Here is a 22,064-nt window from a genome sequence, read left to right on the forward strand (position 1 = left end):
CTTTTGTGATATGCCCCCCCTTTCAATTCCTGTTTTCTGCTCCAAAGGGGTGCAGTGCGAAAAACAACAGACAAAAACCAGACTTCACGCATGTACTCTTCTCGACAATGGAGTTTATGGAAACTTCTGCTCTTCTCCACACTGGAGATCGCTCGATCGTGGCACGGGGGAAGCCAGACTAGGTGGTCTTCCAGGTCTCCCCCGACCTGGACATCCTAGGATACAGTTACCTGACCCAGCTAACAGGCACCCAGTGAGTGTCCTTGCTCAGCCTCTCTAGAAGCACTCGGAGCTGGCCGTGCGCGCTCTGGAGGTCTTCCTTCACCACCACGGAGTCCACCAGGTGCCCGTAGTGCTGCTCTATGAAGGCAGCGGAGGCAGCCATCTCCTGCTGCTCCTCATCCTGCAAGGAAAGGGGCGGTGAGGGGGCAGGTAGGTGGCTCCCCCTCAAAATAAGAAACCTCTAGTCTTCTTCTTGGGCAATGGGTCAGCCTCTAATTTTCAAGCAATGAGTGGGTGACTACAGCGCACAAATAACCCAATGGTGCACCCAAGAACAGGGCGTAGTGATAACGGCCCATCACAGCCCCCGAAATGTCACCAGGCAATAGACCTCATCATCATTCATTCTCTTAAAATACCTACTGTGTTCTCTTAAAATATTGGGGCTCCTGGGTGGCTCAGTCGGTTGAGCGTCCGGCTTCAGCTCAGGTCATGATCTCACAGTTCGGGGGTTCAAGCCCCGCGTTGGGCTCTGTGCTGACAGCTAGCTCAGAGCCTGGGGCCTATCTTGGGATTCTGTGTCTCCCTCTCTCTCTGATCCTCCTCTGCTCACGCTGTCTCTCTCTCACACAAATAAATAAAACATTAAAAAAAAAACCCACTACGCATCGGTTAACCTAAAGCCATGGTACATGTGGGGGTGGGAGGTGGGAGGATGCCAAGTTTATACCCGGCTGTACTTCTATGTTAATATCACACTTCCTGTTGGAAGAGGTTTCCAGAGAAGCGGTACTATTGGATTGCATGTCAATTCGGTAAAATAATTCCGACAAAGAACTACACACACTATTAACTAGAAGCAAAGCAAGCATTGCTGGAATTAACGAAGGGGAAAAAGGAGGAGAATAAGTAACTCTAATGCCCTCTAAAACTCCTAAATCTTCTTGTCATTTCCTCATAACCAGAGCCAGACACCGGCACAGGAGCTAGAGTTTTTTACACAAGGCGCTGGCATAATCCCAACCAAATGCTCCATTTCCTTTCATCAGACTGCTTTCCTGACACCTAACAGTAGGGGACAGGTAGCTAGTGACCCCTCCTTTGCCCAGTTTGCTCAGGGTTTTTCTTTTTCATTCAAAAACACTTCAAATAAGCAGAAGCTCAAGAGGGTAGTTAACTGACAATTCGCTTGATTTGCGGGGAAAGTCAGGGGCAGATCTACTGGAAGTAACATTGCAAAATGAAAATGGGTCTCTGGCATTCACCCACCTCCTTTTCTATCTCTTTCCAGTTTTTGTCTTTTTAGTTTTATTTATTAATTTGGAGAGAGAGAACGAGAGCGTGAGCAAGGGAGGAGCAGAGAAAGGGAGAGAGAGAATCCCAAGCCTGACTCAGGGCTCAAACTCACAAACCGGGAGATCATGACCTGAGCCTAAATCAGGAGTCGGACGCCTACACCTGACTGAGCGCCCCAGGCGCCCCCATCTCTCTCCAGTCTTGTGCTTACAGAGACTCGGTGGTTTTACAGAGCAGGGTGAGCTGTCCTCCCCCAAAGAGACCCACATTCCAAAATACTCCCTCCTCCTCTTCTCTCTGTTGCCAATCAGCCCCCGACTCCTACTTTCCTTTAGAAGATGTGTTCTAAAGGCCTAGGATACAGGTTGGCCACAAAAACGGTAGAGACAGAAGAGAAGGCTGAGGTTCCTTCTCCTCTTTACCTCTTTCTCCCAGGAGGGGAAAAAGTAGATGACATTGGGAGCTTTCCTTTTCCTAATTTTTTTAATGTCGATTTATTTTTGAGAGACACACACACACACACACACACACACACACACACACACACAGAGTGGGAGCGGGGGAGGGGCAGAGATGGGAAACACAGAATCTGAAGCAGGTTCCAGGCTCTAAGCTGTCAGCACGAAGCCTGATGCGGGGCCTGAACTGACGAACTGGGAGATCGTGACCTGAGCCAAAGTCGGACATTTAACTGACTGAGCCACTCAGGTGCCCCCCGTTTTGTTTTTAATTCTTTTTAAGTTTATTTATTTTGAGAGACAGAAAGAGTGAAGGGGAGGGGCAGAGAGAATCCCAAGCAGGCTCCGCACTTTTAGTTCAGAGCCTGATGCAGGTTTTGAACTCACAAACCATGAAAGCATGACCTGAGCCTAAATCAGGAGTCGGATGCTTAACCGACTGATTCACCCAGGCGCCCTGGGGAAAACTTTCTAAGTAAATACTCTCTCTCACAGGGTTCCTCCCCTACTCAAAAGCACTCTTCATATGCCAGTGCTGCCCCTGGATCTTTAACCCCACCTCCAGATCCACCCCCACACACACCTCCTCTACACCTGTCCCCCACTTCTGGAGTCTCCCCACCTCCAGGCACCCTCATTGTTCATCTTGGAAGCATTCAGCTCTTTAATAAATTATAGAAGGAAGGGCGCCTGGGTGGCTCAATCAGTTAAGCATCTAACTTCAGATCAGGTCATGATCTCACCATTCATGAGTTCGAGCCTTGTGTCGGGCTCTGTGCTGACAGCTTGGAGCCTGGAGCCTGCTTTGGATTCTGTCTCCCTCTCTCTCTGCCTCTCCCCCACTCAAGCTATGTTTCTGTCTCTCAAAAAATAAACATTAAAAAAATTTTTTTTTAATTAGAGAAGGAACATTTTTGCCAGGTTTCTCAGTCCTCCTAATAGTCGCATCTTGAACGAACTCAAGTAAATCTCTCATGGAGTAAAGTGGATCACATTTGTTTTGCAGCCATAAATCCCCTGAGCCCTTTGCCTGGCCTGGAAAGGTGGAACTCAACCACCTGTGGTTTCAGCAAGAAAGTCACAGGGGCGCCTGGGTGGCTCAGTCGGTTGAACATCTGACATCACTTCAGGTCATGGTCTCACAGTTCGTGGGTTCGAGCCCCGCGTTGGGCTCTGTGCTGACAGCTCAGATTCTGTGTCTCCCTCTCTCTCTGCCCCTCCCCTGCTCGTGCTCTGGGTCTCTCTGTCTCTCAAAAATGAATAACCATTAAAAAGATTTTTTTTTTAAAGAAAGTCAGTCCTGAAGAGCAGACAGGAAGGATTCCTGCCATGCTGTCCCTTGCCCCATGTTGGGTTCACTTGCTGGATCCGGAGCTGGTAATTTTAATTAAAAACTACTTGGGTCAAGCTTGGGAATTTAAGAGGTTAGTGTGATCAAATTCTTGACAGATGTCCCTGACCCTCTGGGAGGGCACTTCTGTTGAAGGCGTGAGGTATGGGGAATCCAGGCAAAATCATCCCTGTCTGAACTGGGAGGAACTTTCAGCGACCCCTGCTTGTGCCTTCGGTGATGCGACCACCTTAAGTCTGGTCAATGGGCAAATGGAATGACAGTCCCGTCAGAAGGTACGAGCACCCGTGTGCAGTTGTAACAGGCCTTTCTGGCCTTCAGAAATGATCGACTTTAAACTTACAAAGTCGGAGGCGCCTGGGTGGCTCAGTCGGTTAAGCATCTAGCTTTGGCTCAGGTCATGATTTCACAGTTCGTGGGTTCAAGCCCCGTGTCGGGCTCTGTGCTGACAGCTAGTTCAGAGCCTGGAAGCCTGTCTTTGGATTCTGTGTTTCCCTCTCTCTCTGACCCTCAACTGCTCATGCTGTCTCTCTCTCTCTCAAAAATAAATAAAACATTTAAATAAATAAATAAACTTACAAGTGGGGCTGCTGTGTCCTCACAAGCCGGGGACATAGGCGGCGTCTTCCTTTTTTCCTGTATTGCAGGCTTTACAAATATAACATAGGGCTTGAACTCTGAGGTCCTCAGTTGTTGCAGTGCCTGTGAGAGAAAGTTCAAGAATAGTACACATTTGGGAAACACCTGGCTGCGAAAACACTTTTCGAATGCTCGGTAATGGTATGATTCATCACATAACCTCGGTGGCAAAAAATCCTGATCACGTGGTCCTATGACAATGGACTTCAGCTGGGCAGACCAGCTGCTCATTTTCCTGTCCTCCACTTTGACACTGGACTTGGCTGGGCCCCCAAAGACCCACTTGCTGAGAATGAACATTCCAGAGCCCTGGCCCCAAGAGTTGCCATTTCCTTAAGCCCTGACCCCACGAGCTCTAATTAACCTTCTTACACCCTTGTCCACCTGCCCAGCCCCGACAGAAGAGGCAGCAGGATTCAATGTGCTCCTATGTAGTCAAATGTCGCCAATATGGACTAATCCAAAGTATGCGTTGTCACACAAGCCTCCTTATGATAGTCAAAGAACAAAAGGTTTGCTAAGCAAACAAAGAGACAAAGAAATCATTCGTAAATCATTGTAAACCTTTAGAAGGTTTTCAATATGCAAATCATCCTGTTCATTAGTGCCGATGGTCTATAAACGTGAGGGCCTCAATTTGGAAACACTGCTCTAGGTCCAATCTACACCCCCCCACAACAAAAAAAATCAACAAAATCACTTTTCAAGTCTAATGTTGAAATCTAGACTTTTAATTTCGATCACCAGCCCCCGGTAAGCCCAAACGAGAGAGGGCTTTCCTCCATAGACATAACGTGCTTTCTGGAATCTGTTTCAGGCCAACTTCTGTGAAATCAAGTCACACAGCTTATAGTGTCAGCTGTTTCTATAGAGGAAGGAAAATCCCCAGGTTGGGTTCTGAGCTTAGAAGTGTTTCTCAAAGACAAGGTTAAAAAGAGGGTTAAGTCCCGGTCAAACACACAGCATGCAGCGTGTGCACAACTGTTAATGTTTTTGAAGCACTTTACAAGGTCAGGTCTCCTCTTTTCCCTTTCAAACGTCGCTCCTGGTCGCTGCCGCCTTTTTCCGTGATTCCCTAAGCCACTATTTTACCTGGGGAGGGGTGAGGTGGGGGGGAGCGGTCTCCTGATAACCGAGGGCGGAGCCCTACCACCCATCCACCTGTGCCCAGACATCTAATTCCCTGTCACAGCACCGGTGACCACTGGGGGCCGCCCTCAACTCCATGATTTACCCCATGCAGAGGCTACTGTCCGAGGTCAGAGGGCCCCACCAAGGGTCCGCGAGCCCCCTACGATTGATGCAGTCTTGTGCGCCAATGTGTGGTCTTGGGGAACAACAAAGCTTTCATTAGATCCTCAAAGGGAGACTCCATGAAATTTTAATACCCGGTACTCTGGACTGAAAAAAATTCCTAAAACTGAGGTCAGATGTTCTGTAAAACACACAGTTTATAGATTCCATCAACAGAAAATTGCCCAACTGGCCCAGAAACTCACATCCGGCTCCACGTCCACCAAACACACTTTGTTTCTGGCCATCACGGCCTGAATGGCATCCAGGCTGGTCCCATAGAGATTTTCCTTATATTCACCGTGTTCCAGGAACCTTTAAAACACAACCACCAGGGAGCAGGCCTTTAGTTCCTGAGCTCGCCTAAGGGAGCTCGGAAAGATGGGGGACTTGCCACAGCAAATTCTCTCCCGCTTTCCCCCATCTCTCCCAAGAGCCCTCCCTCAAGGTCAAGAGGACCAGTGGTCACACGCAGAAGGCCCGGCCACCCCGAGGCCAGCCCGGCCGTCACGTCCACATACTTGTTGTGATGTAGGTCAGCCTCGAATGCTTGCTTAGAGACAAAGTGATATTCCACCCCCTCCTTCTCATGGCTCTTTCGGGGCCTGGTGGTGTCTTTTAAAGAAAGGAAAAGGGGAAATCAGGCAAAGAAATGTCACCTCACGGTGAGTGAGAACAGCAGCAGGCCCATGGCCACTCTCCTCTCCGGAACCCATTGCTGCTTTGAGGATAAACTGTTCATCCGTGTCCCCGCGGGGCAGGCACACTCCGTGAGGTAGGAAAAGGAGGCCTCCCGCCTTGCAGGTGGGGAAACTGAGGTGCAGCTAGCAGGTGGCAGGTCTCAGAGCCAGAGTGTGAGTTCTGTCTCATATGCCAAGTGTTTGCTCTTAACCACCCCGCTAGGCTGCCTCATGGAGGCTGTGGGTTTTTTTTTTTTATGCTTATTTAATTTTCAGAGAGACAGAGCTTAAGCGGGGAAGGGGCAGAGAGAGAAGGAGACACAGAATCCAAAGCAGGCTCCAGGTTCTGAGCTGTCAGCCCAACGCTGGGCTCAAACCCATGGACCACGAGATCATGACCTGAGCCAAAGGTCGGACACACAACTGACTCAGCCATCCAGGCACCTCAAGGCTGTGGCTTTTAAAAAATCACAGAAGGGATCCCTAATCTTAACCCTTGATTTCTTTTTGAGAGCAATGGGGCCCCAGACAGAGGATGATGCTGCTATATGCTTCTAATTCCGTATTCAGCTACCTCTCATTTTGCAAGAAAAGACATGAAGACAGTCCCATTATGGACTAGACGTGTCTCAGCCAAGCTGGCTCTCACGCTAATAATTTAAAAACGCACAGCATTTCCCCACCGATTTCAGCAATAGAATTGAGATGCACACTTCTGGGGGGAAAGCCGGTCCTTCACAGAACAAGAGCGCACGTGAAGTAACACACCGCTTTTTTCCAGAGCATTCCAAAAGAAAAGACGGGATCCTGAGGGACGTTTTCATACCCTTGAGAACCACCTGAGGATGCTCTGTCTCTATATGCGGCATCTCTGTCCGACCTCTGGCAGAGCCGCGGGGTCACTTTTCTGACCATGTCATCCACTTGCTTAAAAACTTTTTATTCACTGCTGATTACATTCTGAAGACCCGAGATGAGTCCTTCCCCAGGCCCGAACGCTGCTACCCTGGGTCACACCTCCATCCCTTCGGATGCAAAGAAAACTATTCCTTTCTTCTCTGCCTGTGGTGTGCCTGGAAGCAGGTGGGCCTGCCCATCCGGGTCCCCCTGCCCCGGGAGATGGATCTGGGGGATTCTGAAGGACCTAGAAGCGGTAGGCTGCAGCTGAGAGGCCCTCTGTGTAGCCTCATTAAGGATATGAATGGGCAGGCTGCCTGGTTTGAATCTTGGCTCCACTACTTACCAACTGTGTGACGCTAACCAAGTGACTTAACCTTTCTGAGCCCCAGTGTCTTCCTCTGCAGTACTGGGTGGTGATAATCCTTCTCCTCGAGGGCACTGGGAGGGCTGCCCACGCTACCACACAAAAAACGCTCTTGCTGCAGGTCCTAGACTCTTCATCCTCCTCTTCCTCATCACATCCAGAACCAGGACCTCCTGCCTACTGGCTCTCAGCACCCACAGCTGCTTCTAGACTCAGGAACTGGCAGGGGCATTGGCACCTAGGAGATGCCCAGCCTTTCTAATGGGCCAGAACCCAGCAATAAGGGAGCAACTGAGCAATATCGCTCACCGGGCTCTCTGGCTTCTCTGACCTGCTCTCTTACCCAAGCAGAGAGCGCAGGGGCCATTGGGGTCAGAGTCATGGTGAAGAGGTAACTGGAACATCCCCTTGGTGTCGTGTTGAGCTGGCCACTTTGCAGTGTGCTCTAGACTCCACTCCCACCACAGGAAGGAAGTGGGCAAGTGGTCCTCTGACTTCTGACTCAAAGGGTCCTAGTGGACAACTGAGAGTGCGTTTCTTATCATGCATCAGTCCCATGATCTGCATATACGGCAGGCAATGTCCATCGGTCCCTCAGACCCAAAGTAAGGCTTAGGACAGACATGGGGTGTGAAGCCCCCATGAAATATTCACGTACACGTGCACCTCTCCCCCACCCACGCCACGTGGGCCCTCTTACGTGGAACAGCAACACCAAAGTGCTGTGGGTTCTCTGCCACCACCTTCTGCTTCAGCTCATGCAGTCCGGCTCCCAGAGACCCTGGGAAATGACAGGAAGGCTGACCAAGGTCCCTGCTGAGCTCCCTCCCCACCCTTCCAGGAGGAAATCCTACATTCGTCCCCAGAAACGCAGGATATCACCTACCAATCAGGACCACCAGGCGGGGCCGCTCACCAGGCTGGTGCTGGTACCTGGTCACCTCCTCATAGGTCAGCAGCTCTGGAGACTCGGCTACTGCAGACCCCTTTCCTTCCTGGGGGCTTCCCAGTCTCTCCCTTCGGCCCAGCCGGAAGCTTCTCCGAAGACCAGCTTTGGGGGAAGGGCAGAGGGAACCGTGGCATTGGTCCCAGGATCTCCCCATGAAGACTGTCTCCCTCTGGCCGAAAGTGGAAGGGGGGCTAGGTACACCAGCCTCTCCCGACCACCTGCTGCCCCAGGAAGGGGCTGGTCACGATGCACAGTAATACGATAAAAGGGTGACCACCCGGCCTCCAAAAATTAGAGTTCAAGGTCACTGTTCTATTTAGCATGCAGCTGACCTTGGGTGAATCATCACCTCTCTGAGCCTCAATTTCCTTACACGTGAAATGGCAATACAAATCTACAAAGGCAATATGTGGTCCTGGGTTGGATCCTGGATTGGGGAAAATGCTCTAAAAGACATCACTGGGGCAATTGGCAAAATTTTAACAGGTACAGTATATCAGGTCACAAAGGGTATATACGCTAAATTCCCAGGATTTTAATAAACTACCCTGGTTATATAAGACAATGTCCCTGGCCTTAGGGACCCATGCTGAGGCCTTTAGGGGTGAAGGGACAGGATGTCTACAATGGAATCACAGGACTCAGGAAAAGCCTGTGTATATGAGGACAAAGCAAATAAGGCAAAGTGTTAACGGGTGAATCTGAGGTCTCTGTACAATTCTTGCACCTTTTTGGGAAGTTTGAAATTACTTCAGAATGAAAGGTGAAAAAACTCTGCCGGGTCTCTAAGGCCTTTGAAAAGACTAAGGAAAATAAAAGCAGCCAAGGACCTTTGGAGACGCTGCTAAAAAGGCTCCGATGCCGCGTGGTGGTAGCACACACATGCGCACTAGACCTCGGCCGAGACCGTGATGATAACAGATCACTATCAGTGTGGCGGCCTGCATCCCTTCCCTGCTGGGGCTCTGCTCCAGCGGCCAGCTAAAAGCTGGGGGACCCCAAAGTCTGGGCAGACCAGCCCCTCTTCTGACTGACAAGGGACTGAAGGGGAATGTGGGCCCCCCGGGCTCAGCTGTTCCTCAAAAGTTCCTGGGGCTTAGATCACCCTGCCTGGTTCAGGAGCCCGTGGCCGGCTATACGCCGGTGGGGCGGCACCCCTACCACTTACCCACATAATGCCCTTTGAGGTACCCTTCGCAGTCACACGTCTCTGGGAACCAAACAGAGAGAGGGCAGCTGGTGAGTCATGCCGGACACAGACTCTGATCCGAAGGTTCCTGGCCCCTGGGTGGCCAGGTGGAACCCACTGGGATGATGTCTCAGGGAAGGGGGGGGAGCGATGCCATGTCCTGGCCCCCCAGGAAGACAAGTTGTCTGTTTCACTCAATTCTCCATGTTTAGGCTCTGAACAGCCTTTCCAGGCCCTGGGCCAGCAACCCCTTCTGGGTTAGGACCAGCGTGCACAAGGAGGGGGGATTCACTCGCCCTGTCCACCCCCTCCTGTCGCCTCCTCCCACCGGCCTGTCAGCCCAGCCGGAGGCCAGAGAAGGCGGGGGCGCCGTGTACTAGGCGGGCGGGGAGGAGCTCTGTCCTCCCGCCCCAGCTCTTCACACCTCAGGGCACAGGGAGGAGACAACAAGCCCTTCCAGACAGTCTACAAAACAAGGAGTCTCATCCGGGCACACAGGGGATAGATACCAGCCTACCTTTGTCACAAGGCTGATCATCTGCGGTTTGCACAAAAGACAGATGGAAAAGTGTTAGTGGAGGGGAACCAGGAGGCCTCTCGGCTGAGAGGCGGCCATGGCCTCGTGTGTAAGGAGCTCTCCATCTGTCCCCTTTCTTGCCTCTGACAAACCTGTGATCGGAGCTGTGGTGCGTTATTAAACCGAGCCCAGCTCTAATTAGTCTTCCTGTGTGTGTCTCATTAGAGGCCCCCAGCAAGCCAGCTCATCGCCGGTGCAAGCAGCCTCAAGGCCAATTTACTCAGCAGTCCTTCTGACTTGAGAGCAAGTCTGGACGAGTGGCCTTGGGCGGTGGCCCGGAGCCAGCGGAGCAGCAGTGGGCCGGGACCTGCTCTCTCTCTTCCGGGAGTTTGAGACTTGCCTGGGCCAGTGCAGGTGCCAGAGGATGGAGCGGCACTGAGCAGGGCTGCGGGCCAGCTGTACCCCGCAGCTCGCCCCTTTGGGCCCTCCGCTTGGTTCCGAGTTCTCCCCAAGTCTGAAAGGCCAGACCGCAGGGAAGCTTCCTCTCTATATGCAGCTCTAACCTGGACCCTCTGGCCAGGGGCTTTCTGAAAACCTGACCCCAGCCCCACTCCATTCTGCCATGTTGGAAAAGAGGATGTCCTGACTTCACTACCTCACACTGTGATGATTAAAAGGCAAGGTGAGAGTGTTTTCTAGAAGGCAGGTGCTACACAGAATAAGCCTGCCAGATAAAATACGGGGGGCTCAGTTAAATCTGAACTTCAGATTAAACAACATATAATTTCTGAGTATAAGTATATCCCAAATATTGCATGAGTTACACATATTAAAAACTCAGTTGTGGGGTCCCCTGGGTAGTTCAGTCGGTTGAGCATCCGACTTCCACTCAGGTCATGATCTCGCGGTTCTTGAGTTTGAGCCCCGCATCGGGCTCTGTGCTGACAGCTCAGAGCTGTTTATCTGAAATTCAGATTCAACGGGTGTTCCTTTATTTGCCAAATTTGGGTCACTCGCAGCCTTCTCCACTCCTCCACCCTCAGTGGTTCTTAAATGGTCAGGGTCAGAGAGCCCCCTGGGAACCTAATGAAGGCTGTGAATGCTCTCCCAGACACACGCAAACACACATGCAGTCACACACAAACTCACATATACACGTTTGCACACAATTTTTGAGAGAGGTGTTTAACATGTCCCCTAGTGTCATCTAGAGGCCCCAAATAAAGTAGGTCCTCTCCAGGGAATAGCTCCCCCAGACCTACCCCATTTCCCCTCCTCAGCCCTCTCCCCATCCCCTCCTTCCTCTAGAGGCCCGCAAGCTCAGACGGGACCCGTCGTGCCTCCTCCAGTCCAGTGTTTGCCTCTTCTTCTGGGCACCCAGCCCCTGAGTCCCAACCCCAGCTACTCCCCGAGGTGCTTCCCTGCCCATCTACTCACAGGGGGGCTTCCTCAGGCTCTGGGGACTCGGCAGGGTGCCCGTGGCTCTCCGGTAGCTTAGTCGCCTGTGGAGACACAAGGAGATGGGCAGGTCCGTGAGCTGGGCCACAAAACCAGTCAGAGAGAACCTTCTGGAACACTCAAGTAAACCAAGGCCTGGACTGCACAGGTAGGTACAGCCTGGCACTCCGAGGGCCCCCCTGCTTCACAGTCAGTTCCCATAAAGAGAGACACTCACGGGAGCTCACTGACTGGTTCACGAAGAAGGGAGGCCTCTTCACTCTCCCCTGGATCTCTGGGGAAGCTAGGAAGTAGCAAAACAGCTCCCGGGAGAGGTCAAGGGCAAAAGTGACTCTAATTGAACAGCCTTCTCCCCGCAAACCGGAGAGCTCAGCCTGGCATGTTACCCAGTTTGGCCATCAGTGGAGAGGCAGTCATTAAGGCCTCATCTCTGATCTGAGAAAACACTTAGGGCCCTTAGAGGTGGCTACAGTCCACATTCAAATGCAGCTAGGGGCACCTGAGTGGCTCAGTCGGTTAGGCGGCCGACTTCGGCTCAGGTCCTGATCTCACAGTTCATGGGTTCGAGCCCCACATCGGGCTCTGTGCTGACAGCTAAGAGCCTGGAGCCTGCTTCTGATTCTGTGTCTCCCTCTCTCTCTGATCGCCCCCCACTCACGCTCTATGTCTCTCTCTCTCAAAAATAAACATTGAAGAAAAAAATTAAAACAAAAACAAATGCAGCTAAAGGCCTCTCCCCCAAGACCCGAGAAACCAAAGACACATACGGGTCTGAGGTTCCCCTGGGGAAACAGCGTGATGGTTCTCCAACTTTAGCGCCTCAGAGTCACCTGGAATGTCTGCTGCGACACAGAGCTCAGAGGCTGCCCCCCGAGTTCCCGACGCAGCAGGTCTAACACGTTCCCAGGGGGTGTGGATGCACCTGGCCGGGGGACCACATGGAGGGGCACTGAAACAGCTGAATCCTGAAGGCTGTCACTAGAGCATTCCACACCCCAAAAGCTGGAAGAGGGCGACAGACCTCCGGAGAGGTGACGTGGTCATAACTGCCACACCCTCTCAGGCAGGATTTACACTTTGGGAAATCTATCTGAAGTACGAGGAAGAGTCTAAAGTGCAAGGTGAGTACCGCAGTCTTGTGGCACCAAAACAGTGCAGACACCTTAAAAGTGCAGCCCCAGGGAAGCAGTGAGGTCCCTCGGGTCCGATCCTTCTCCAGAGACACCTCCCTGCATGCCCGGATGAGGGGCAACCCTCCTACGATATGACCCTGCAGAGCACGTGGCCTCCTCCCCCGCACCCGCCACATTATATAAACAATTCCTCGGGACGCAGCGTGACTTTCCTGCTACACTGTCAGATCCTCAAGGGCAGAAACCACACTTGCTGCCCTTGAGTGAATGGTCTATTTTCTGATGCCGCATGAGACGGCCATTAAAATCACACAGTAAAGAACAGGCGATAACGTGGGGAACACTGACGTCAAAATGTTAAGTTACACACACAAAAAGCATGACTTCCGGGGCACCTGGGTGTATCAGTCGGTTAAACGTCCGACTCCTGATTTCAGCTCAGATCATGATCTCGAGGTTCGTGAGCTCAAGCCCCATGTCGGCTCTGCACTGGCTCCGTGAAGCCTGCTTAGGATTTTCTCTCTCTCTCCCTCTCTCTCTCTCCCCCTCTCTGCCTGCCCCCTTCCATGCACTCTCTCACTCTTTCTCTCCCAAAATAAATAAATAAATAAACATTAAAAGAAAAGTAAGACTCCCAACTCTACACGCATCGCTTACATAAAAAGCACAGGAAGGAAATAAATGATATGGTCTCCATAGCGGCGAGACTCTGGGCAATTTTCTTTTCCTCGTCCTCCTCGTCTGTATTTTTGTGTTTTCTTTTTCAACTCTCTTTAGGTATGAGTTATAAAATACACATTCATTGAGGAATATAGACTTCCATACGTTTCCTTAAATCTCCAACTGCGGTCACCGCTGGTTAGAGCACAGAAGACCAATCGCAGGAGCAACTGGCCCTTACGTTGGGAGCGACACGGCGTCCCTCTGGCTGCAGTGGCAGAGATTTGGGGCTCTGTCAGGCACTACGCCTCCTGCCACTCCAGAGCCACCCCCTTACAACACACCCAACACGCCGCAGACCCACCTTTCCTGGAACTGCTTGGAGGGGATGAGGCCCGCCCGGAGGTTGGTGTCCCCTACTCGCTTGGCCTGCCACCACGTGGGATCGTCCTGGCTCACCACCTCCAGGACCTGCCGGCGCTGGAAAGGCAGGCCCGCCTCCTGGCAGGGAATGGCCCGGTCCTCCCGAGGGTTGTAGTGGAAGAGCGCCCGCATGAACACCTGCAGAGGGCGTGAGCACCCAGACAGCTCTAGGCCACATTGAAGGCCGAGGGACAACCGTCATTCACAGTCAGGACAAAACAAGTAGCCTCGAGAGCAGAAGGCTAATCAGAAACTGCACATGTTTTCTTATCCCTCTTCGGCCATTTTGAATATTATAGTCAGGAAATCCATCAAGGTTCAGAAGACTAATAGACAGCTCTATATCTGAATGTCTCTTTCCAAACTAAATATTTTCTTATTTACCGGATCTGCTGCCCTTAATAATAGCCTCTTAGCATACACACAGCAACAATTCATCCTGGGAACAAAAGTAAAGGCAAGCACAATTGTAACTAAAATGTTATTTTTGATATGCTAACTGGCCCTAATGAAGTCAGCAGCCATCCGTTAAGTAAGTAATCTGGATGTTTTGGTAAGAACTCAAATACTAACCAAACTATCCTTACTGACTCCTCACCACCCCTTTCAGTGGGTAACTGACATCCACAATTTTTACAGCTCAGCCCTGCCTCCTCTGTCACACGCCTGGCCACCCCCCAGCTCTCCCCTTTACCCTGAAGTCACCCCCTAGAGAAGATGATGGGAAACCACAGCCCCTTGCCACACTTCCTTGTTCTATAACTTAGTGGATAGATTTACATTATTTAGGGGCACCTGGGTGGCTCAGTCCATTGAGTGTCTGACTTCAGCTCAGGTCATGATCTCATGGTTCCTGGGTTCGAGCCCCGCGTCGGGCTCTGTGCTGACAGCTAGCCCAGAGCCTGGAGCCTGTCTTCAGATTCTGTGTCTCCCTCTCTCTCTGACTCTCCCCTGCTCACGCTGTCTCTCACACTCTCAAAAATAAATAAAACATTAAAAAATAATAATAATAAAAGATTTATTTCTATTTCCAGACCATTAAGGCTCAATTACATTAAAGGCAAACAGAAAAAAAAAAAAAAGCCAGGGGGGACTTCCTTAAGCAGATCCAAGTCATATTCCTTAATGCGCCAATCCGAAAAGATTCAGTGAGACAACAGTAAGAACTTTCTGGGCAGATATTGCAAGGACAGATACCCTCAACCAGCCACAGATGTTACCAGTGTCCCAGGTACTCAGAAGAGAGTATAATCTTAAGTGGCCAGCCCAGACCAAGCTTCTGAATTAAGAAGAAATATTTAGGGGCGCTTGGATGGCTCAGTTGGTTGGGCATCAGACTTCAGCTCAGGTCATGATCTCACGGTTCATGAGTTCGAGCCCTGCATTAGGCTCTATGCTGACAGCTAGCTCAGAGCCTGGAGCCTGTCTCCGGATTCTGTGTCTCCCTCTCTCTCTGACCCTCCCCTGCTCATGCTCTCTCTCTCTCTCTCTCAAAAATAAATAAAAGCATTTTTAAAAGTTTTTAATTAAAAAAAAGAAGAAATATTTAGGAAGAATGAGCTAAGGGACAGGCTACCCATTTCATCCTCCAGGAAAAACCAAGTTTTCTCCCTGTATTAAGTTAGAACCTGCAAAAACTGCTTATGGAGATCACATCGGCATTCCAAGAAAGAACGGCCTTCCATCAGATAAGAGTCTACATTAGGTAAGCCCCGGGATTTAATCAAAGTGCGCAAATGAGAAACAGTCACATAAAGATTTTGTCTTCAAAACACTGATATCTAAGAGATTGTCCGTTCCTGATCCCCCTTCACCAAAATACTTACTGACATCTACTCTGTGCCAAGTGCTGTAACGTACCTTCTTTCATGCATTTAGTGCTAGGAGGCGGGAGCTGGGAATCACCTTTCTTAAAAACCTGGCATGCTTCCTTCCATCTACTGATGAAAAGTATGTCATGCACTTCATCTCCTTCCTGCCTCGGCTGCCAGGAAGACCAGATCCAAGTGTACTTGGAATGAGAGTAGTGCCCTCTTTTCCTCTCTGCCACCACCTTAGCTCGGGTCATAACAATCTCTCACCTCGGCTTTTACAACAGCCCCCAACGAGGTCTCCTTGCCTCTGGTCTCTACCCACTCCGGCCACCCCCCACGGGGCTGCCTGGGAACTCCCACACTGCCCGGGGGCCTCGCCATCCCAGGGCACGCCAGGCAGGCTTCTAGCAGCCAGCCCTGGCATCTCGTTGCCCAAGGGCTTTCTCTGGCCACTGCTCTACTCCACTCCAGCCAGCAAGGATCGCTGGGAACTAATTCCGGGAGGAGCGGGGGCAGCCTGGTGGAAGCTGGTGTATAGACCTCCCAGCTCCCCTCTCAGGTGGGGGAAGACGGAGGGCCTGTGTCTACAGGGGACCCCCGAGTTTCCCAGCAGGATTACACCCACAGTGGTAACGTGACTGATAAGACACACTTTGGTTGCGCTGACTGCCTTCCCTTCCCGGCTCCTATGCAGATGTCTCCCGGGGTCGCCTCCAAACGAATTGCTTGCACTCGGATCCTTGTCTCGGGGTTGGCATCTGAGACCCCAAACCAGGCAGGGATTGTGCCAGAGCTCTTAACAGAGCATTCAAGGCCATTCAGAAGATAGCATTACCCTACCTCCCCAGGCGAACCCCTCCGGTGTCCTACCACGGTGCTCTTTCTCACCAACCCCCGAGCATACTCCTCCCCACACCTTTGAGGCTCCATATATGCAGACCCCTCCGCCTGAGCTTCCCTCCATCTGGTCTTCACAGGAGAAGTCCCACCAGCCTGCCCTCTCCTTCCTCCAGCCCCACTTCCAACACCTTTACTACACGACACCTTCCAGGGCACCTATGTCTCTGCTCGGATCCTTTGCTAATCACCGAGCAGCGAAAGACTTGCTCCCCCCTTCTGGACGAGGAATCCTCAGAACTCCTGACTGTCCCTGTCCCAGCACCTGGCAGAGCGCCCAGCACAGAGGAGGTGTCCATAAAAGGGTAGCTCACCAAAGAATGAAACAAATGGCAGTTACTTAATTGGTTCTGAATCCAGCACATTTGGTACCTTCTCCTCTTCACAGCCCTGATTTTCTATTTCAATTAAAATAACCTCGTCTTTTATTAGTAAGCTACGTCAAATCCTGTTTAGAAAGAGACAGGTACAAATACATGAATCACACTGTGACTGAATTAAGTTCTCCACTAAGCGTGCAGTCCAAGGACCAGACACGTGATCTCTTCCCAAATGACGGCTTCAAAGCCTGCGTCCAACCCCACCCGTACCTTGCTGTCCTTCAGCCGGCCCTCCTCCTGGGTGGCTGGGATGATTTTCAGGGTGATGGACCCCTGGGACTGCGCCTGAAATGGGAGAGTGCGAAGCTTACACCTCCCACATCCAAACCTCCGTGAGTTCCAGTCTTACTGTCCCGATCTGGAAACTCACATTTAGACAGACACCAGACTCGCCACCACCCCTGTGGCCCACCCTCCCATGGTGGCATCCAGTGAAATTAACTAAAGCAAAACTCAAAACCAAGTACCATCTGCATTTTCATGGCATAAAGGGACAGATGGGCACCAAGGACAGTGCAGGCAATGAATTCCGCCTTCCCATCACTCCTGACCACTCCTGCCCCAAAGGGCCACCCTTCCTTCTCTTCTCTCAGGTTATTTTAACCACCAAGTGCAGTTTCCTTTCCCTCCCTTTGCTTCCATCTTCCCCAGCGGGTTCTCCAATCTCAGGCCACTTCTCCTGCTTTTCCAGGGCTTCCCTTCCCTCTACCCAACACAGACCCTGCACCCCCATGTGGGGGCCCGCGAAGCAGAATGCTGACAGCCCATGAGGGCACGTCTCACCCCACCATCTCCCAGGCCCTAGAACACAAGGAGGCCAGTGTCGGGAACCGGGGAAAGGGCAGTGGCGGCAGGAACACCAAAGGAGCCTGCCTGCTCCCTACAGTGGGAGGGATCCCTCTTCAGATCTTCCCATTTCTGCCCCTTCCCGAACCATCAGGAGTTAGCAAAGCGTGTCATGTCTGGGGAGAATGCCTTAGGATAAAGAAGACAAAAACCGTGATTGGGGCTTTCGACAACTGTGGCTTGACTTGAACTTCCAGAATGGGTTCTGGAGCTGGTTTGCGTCCCAGCGCTGAACGCCTTAGAAGCCCCCCACAGATGTAAAGTGCTATATCCTCTCCCAGATGTTTACACCCTAATCACAACCACACACTGGATGAGAAACCATCCGGGAGTGAAGCGCAGAGTGAACTAATGATTTGCCTGAGGCTGCACAGCTAGAAAGTCACGCGAGCAGGATTCAAACCCAGGACCAGCGGACCCCCAAAGCCCTTGCTCTTGGACCTCCCTGGGCTGCTTCTTTCTCTGTATTTCTCAGCCCTTCGGAAGACGGGGCCCTTTGGGGGGCGACCTCCCGGAAGAGTCCTAAGGAAAGAAAGGGACTGGGGCCAGGGCTCGGGGGGGGGGGGGGGGGGGGGGGGGGGGAGGCAGGGCTATGCTGAAGAGAAGGTCTGGGAGGCAGGAGGCCTGAAAGTGCCTTTCTCCCTGTCCCCCCCACCCCTGACCCCGGGCACGCGGCAAGGTCACTTTGCTTGCAGCCTCCTCATGAAAACAAAGTGCCTTGCTCTGGTCTCCAAAGATCCTCCCTAGCCCTCAACGCCCCCTCCCGCCCAGCATGCACGCAGCACGAACCAGAATCTGGCTGATCTCATCCGGGCGCTTATGCAGGACTGCGATCCCATTCACTTCTCGGAGTTCGTCTCCAACGTGGACCAGACCTAAGAGACACAGGGGCTGCCCATCAGCACAGGAAGGGGCTGGTGCCCGCCTGAGGAGCCGGCCGCACGTATGGCAGACGTGAGGTATAAAGGCAGCAGGTGGGCCCGGGACTGGCCAGCCCTACTGCGCGCAGGGTGTCTCGCCTGGCACCACAGCCTCAACACCACACAGGGAAATCCCTTCAAGGAGGCAGCTGAGACCCAGAAAAAGTATGCAGCTTGCCCAACGCCACTCTGCCAAGAAATAAAGGAGCCTGTGTTCAAAGGCATTTTGACATAGAAGGCCTGTGTTCTTTCACTTATAACCTTTGCTTCTTTAAAAACATAGGGGCACCTGGGTGGCTCAGTCAGTTAAGTGTCTGACTTCAGCTCAGGTCATGATCTCGCAGTTCGTAAGTTCAAGTCCCGTGTCAGGCTCTGTGCTGACAGCTCAGAGCCTGGAGCCTGCTTCAGATTCTGTGTCTCCTTCTCTCTCTGCCCCTCCCCTTCTCACATTCTGTCACTTTGTCTCTCAAAAATAAATAAACATTGAAAAAAGTTTTTAAAAATAAAAATAATAAAATAGAAGCATCATTAACTCTTCACCTTCCTGAGTTAACAGACATACTCTAAGAATGTCCTTCTCAAATCTTAACAAGAACACTAAAAGGCACCAGGAAAGATGTTTTCAAGAGTGTTGGGGGCTCCTCGGTGGCTCACTCAGGCAAGCAACTGACTTCGGCTCAGCTCATGAGCTCACAGTTCATGGGTTCGAGCCCTGTGTCAAGCCTGCTTCGGAGTCTGTGTCTTCCTCTCTCTTTACCCCTCCCCCTGCTTGCAGTCTGCCTCTCTCTCTCAAAAATAAATAAACATTAAAAAAAATTTTTTTAAAGAGTGTTAAATACACCTGCCGGTTGGTCTCTACATTAATGACAAGAGTCTACACATTGGACCCCACTTGCTAATCAAAGTGATGCTCAGCGGCGGCAGCCAGAAGCCAGTTAGGAGTGAGGGATCTTGGGCCTGCCCTAGACTTGCCGAATCAGAATTGCATTTTAACAAGATGCTCGGGGCCTTCTGTGCTTGTTAATGTTTCCGAATCACTGGCCTTCCCCGCAGTGATCCCCAGACTTCTGGGGTAACACCTCTCTACACCAGAAGGTTTGCCTCCTAGCTGAGTAGTTCTTTCACACAACAGTGATTCTCAACCTGTTTTCCACCCAAACAAATCTGGGGCGTGAACACCCTTCCCTCCGTAATAGTGACAAGCAGGGTGGTGGGGAAGGGTGTCCTGCTCTTCAGTTAGAAATTACCCATCAAGCCTGCGCTGTGGGCTGGACTACCACAGCCCTCGGCTAGGTCACGGTGCAAGTGCCCTCCTGATTGGCCCGACATTCTCCATGCCCGAGGTATTTTCAAACCATTAAAATTTCTACCGTGCTTGGGAAGACAAGGAATCCAGCCACACTCCCGGAAAGCAAGGCATATCCCAAACAGGGGCAGAGAGGAGGAAGGAGATTGTAGGCCAAAAGGAGAAGGCTGGGGCACGCTGGCCGTCACCTCGGCCAGGCCAGCACGGACGCCACTCACCGCTCCGGTCCGCTGCGCCTCCTCGCATGATCCGGGCCACCACGACAGCCCCTGAGTGCTCATCCCGCCGGATGGTGGCGCCCTGCATGAGACAGAGTGGTCAGGATCCTAAGAGGCAGCCCCAAACCACAGACCCCAGTTCTCTGGACCCAACAGAGCCTCCTGGTCTCTCTCTCTCTGTCACCCCAGAGAGCAGATCAACGGGGCTCTTTCCAGAGCTGAGGACACCATAAAACCAGCATCTCACGTTAATACAGCAGAGCGATTTCCACCTTACGAAGCACAAAAACACTGTGACAATCTCATCTCAGTGATGAGGGACTGGGGCTCAGAGAAGGTCAGCATCCCCGAGGTCACCAGCTGGGAAGGAGTAAAGGATTCTGTGATGCCGAATCCAGCGCCTCCCTCTCCTCTTAGAGCCCTTGCCTCTCGCAAAGGCATTTAATCCTGAGAGAGCCTGCAAATTCTCAACCTCTGACCAATCACCGGGTAAGGGGCCTTCTGTGGTTGCCGAGGGGAAGCAATTATGCACCAGCCAGAGCTTGGGGACCAGGAGTTGGCCCATGGAGCAGAGCAGAGATGAGGTGAAGGGGGAGAGGTACTCACAGGCCCTCAGTTCCGTGCACCCTGCAGGCGGGACTGGCGGGCAGGGCAGTGTCAGGTGAAGTGCTGGAGTTAGATGCCCTTGGATGTGAATCCTCTCTGCTACTCACTGAAAGCATGCAGCCTGGCAAGGAAGCCTGTTATCTTCTCTGTTTCCTCTAGGGTGTGGGATGGCATTGAACTCCGGGGGTCAGTACAAGGGGTTAGTGTCAGCTAATGCAGCCAAGCAGTGCAGCATACAGTAAGCACTCAATAAATGTTTACCTTTCATTATTGGCTGTTCCAGCAAACACACTGGTATACTTATTACTACCTTCATTCACACCACCTATTTGAAGCCCATAGGACAGATAATGCTGGAAACACTCAGCCAAGAACCTCGCAGCTGCTTGTCCCCTAGACCTTCAAACTTCCCAGCATCTCTGTCCATCCTTTCCTCCCTTCCCCCCTCTTAGAGGAGCGGCACCTCCCATCTGTGCTGCTCCTTCTGTCCCCTCCCTGCCACAGCCTCAATGCCCCATCTCTGCTGCCTCCTTCTCTTGGCTCCAAAAATACCACATCTCCCTCATCAACAAAAAGCCTGCCCCCCCCACCCCCCGCCCAATCCAGTAGCTACCAGTTTCTGTTCCTTTGGAGCAATTTCTTTTATTTTTAAAGGTTTATTTATTTTGAGAGGGGGGCTGGTGAGAATCCTACCAGGATTCACAGGGCTCAAACTCATGAACTGTGAGATCATGATCTAAGCCAAAACCAAGAGTTGGATGCTTAACAGACTGAGCCACGCAGGTGCTCCTGGGGCAAGCTTCTTAGAGAAGCGGTGTGCATGTGCTCTCTCCACTTCCTGCCCCCCCAGCCCCATCGGCTGCCAGCTCCCACTTTCCCTCTTCTCCCCTCCCTCTCCCTCCCGTCTGACTCTGGTGCCCTTCCTCCTTCCCTTCGAGATCCTCTCTTAGCCTGGGTCCTGGTGACACCCTTCCCTCCTGGGTCCTCCCAGTGACAACCTGTCCTCCTCTTATCTGCCTTTCAAATGGCGACGAGGGGCGCCTGGGTGGCTCAGTCGGTTAAGCGTCCGACTTCGGCTCAGGTCATGATCTCACCATTCATGGGTTCGAGCCCCTTGTCAGGCTCTGTGCTGACAGCTAGCTCAGAGCCTGGAGCCTGTCTTCAGATTCTGTGTCTCCCTCTTTCTCTGTCCCTCCCCTGCTCATGCTGTCTCTCTCTGAAAAATAAATAAAGCATTTTAAAAAAAGTAAAACCAAACGGGGATGAAAAGGCCAGGATTTGGCCCTGGCCCCTTTCTTGCCTCACTGTCTACTCTTTACCCAAGTGGTCTCCACCTCTCAGGTGTGATTTTCACCCGTCCCGGATGCTGGCGGCTGCCTAGAGTGTTATCTCTGAACAAAGAATCCTTCCGCTTCCTGGATGCCTCCGATTTTTAATTCAATGGGACCTAAGCTCTTCCCTGTTCCCTCCCTTGAATGATGGCCCCAGTGCCTACCCAGCAGTCCCAGCTGGATACCTGGGCACTATCCCAGGGATCCCCCCTCC

The 22,064-nt window shown here is 51.9% G+C and overlaps 1 protein-coding gene across 2 annotated transcripts in view; it reads right to left on the reverse strand.

Annotated features, from left to right (window-relative positions):
* Positions 1 to 96: 96 nt before the first annotated feature.
* MPP3 (membrane palmitoylated protein 3) overlaps positions 97 to 22,064 on the reverse strand; it is a 27,835-nt gene continuing 5,867 nt past the window's right edge. For both annotated transcript variants that reach the window (XM_029926882.1, XM_029926883.1), the window contains 13 exons: positions 19,914 to 19,995; positions 18,259 to 18,344; positions 16,834 to 16,908; positions 13,474 to 13,670; positions 11,296 to 11,360; positions 9,859 to 9,879; positions 9,321 to 9,362; positions 8,090 to 8,254; positions 7,904 to 7,984; positions 5,781 to 5,874; positions 5,466 to 5,574; positions 3,907 to 4,029; positions 97 to 403 (listed from right to left, as the gene is read on the reverse strand). In XM_029926882.1, the coding sequence (XP_029782742.1) occupies positions 227 to 403; positions 3,907 to 4,029; positions 5,466 to 5,574; positions 5,781 to 5,874; positions 7,904 to 7,984; positions 8,090 to 8,254; positions 9,321 to 9,362; positions 9,859 to 9,879; positions 11,296 to 11,360; positions 13,474 to 13,670; positions 16,834 to 16,908; positions 18,259 to 18,344; positions 19,914 to 19,995 (1,317 nt within the window). In that variant the 3' untranslated portion in view covers positions 97 to 226. The remainder of the gene's footprint in view (positions 404 to 3,906; positions 4,030 to 5,465; positions 5,575 to 5,780; positions 5,875 to 7,903; positions 7,985 to 8,089; positions 8,255 to 9,320; positions 9,363 to 9,858; positions 9,880 to 11,295; positions 11,361 to 13,473; positions 13,671 to 16,833; positions 16,909 to 18,258; positions 18,345 to 19,913; positions 19,996 to 22,064) is intronic.

This window comes from Suricata suricatta, chromosome 17 (genome assembly GCF_006229205.1).
Source record: "Suricata suricatta isolate VVHF042 chromosome 17, meerkat_22Aug2017_6uvM2_HiC, whole genome shotgun sequence".
In the NCBI taxonomy this organism is placed as follows: domain Eukaryota; kingdom Metazoa; phylum Chordata; class Mammalia; order Carnivora; family Herpestidae; genus Suricata; species Suricata suricatta.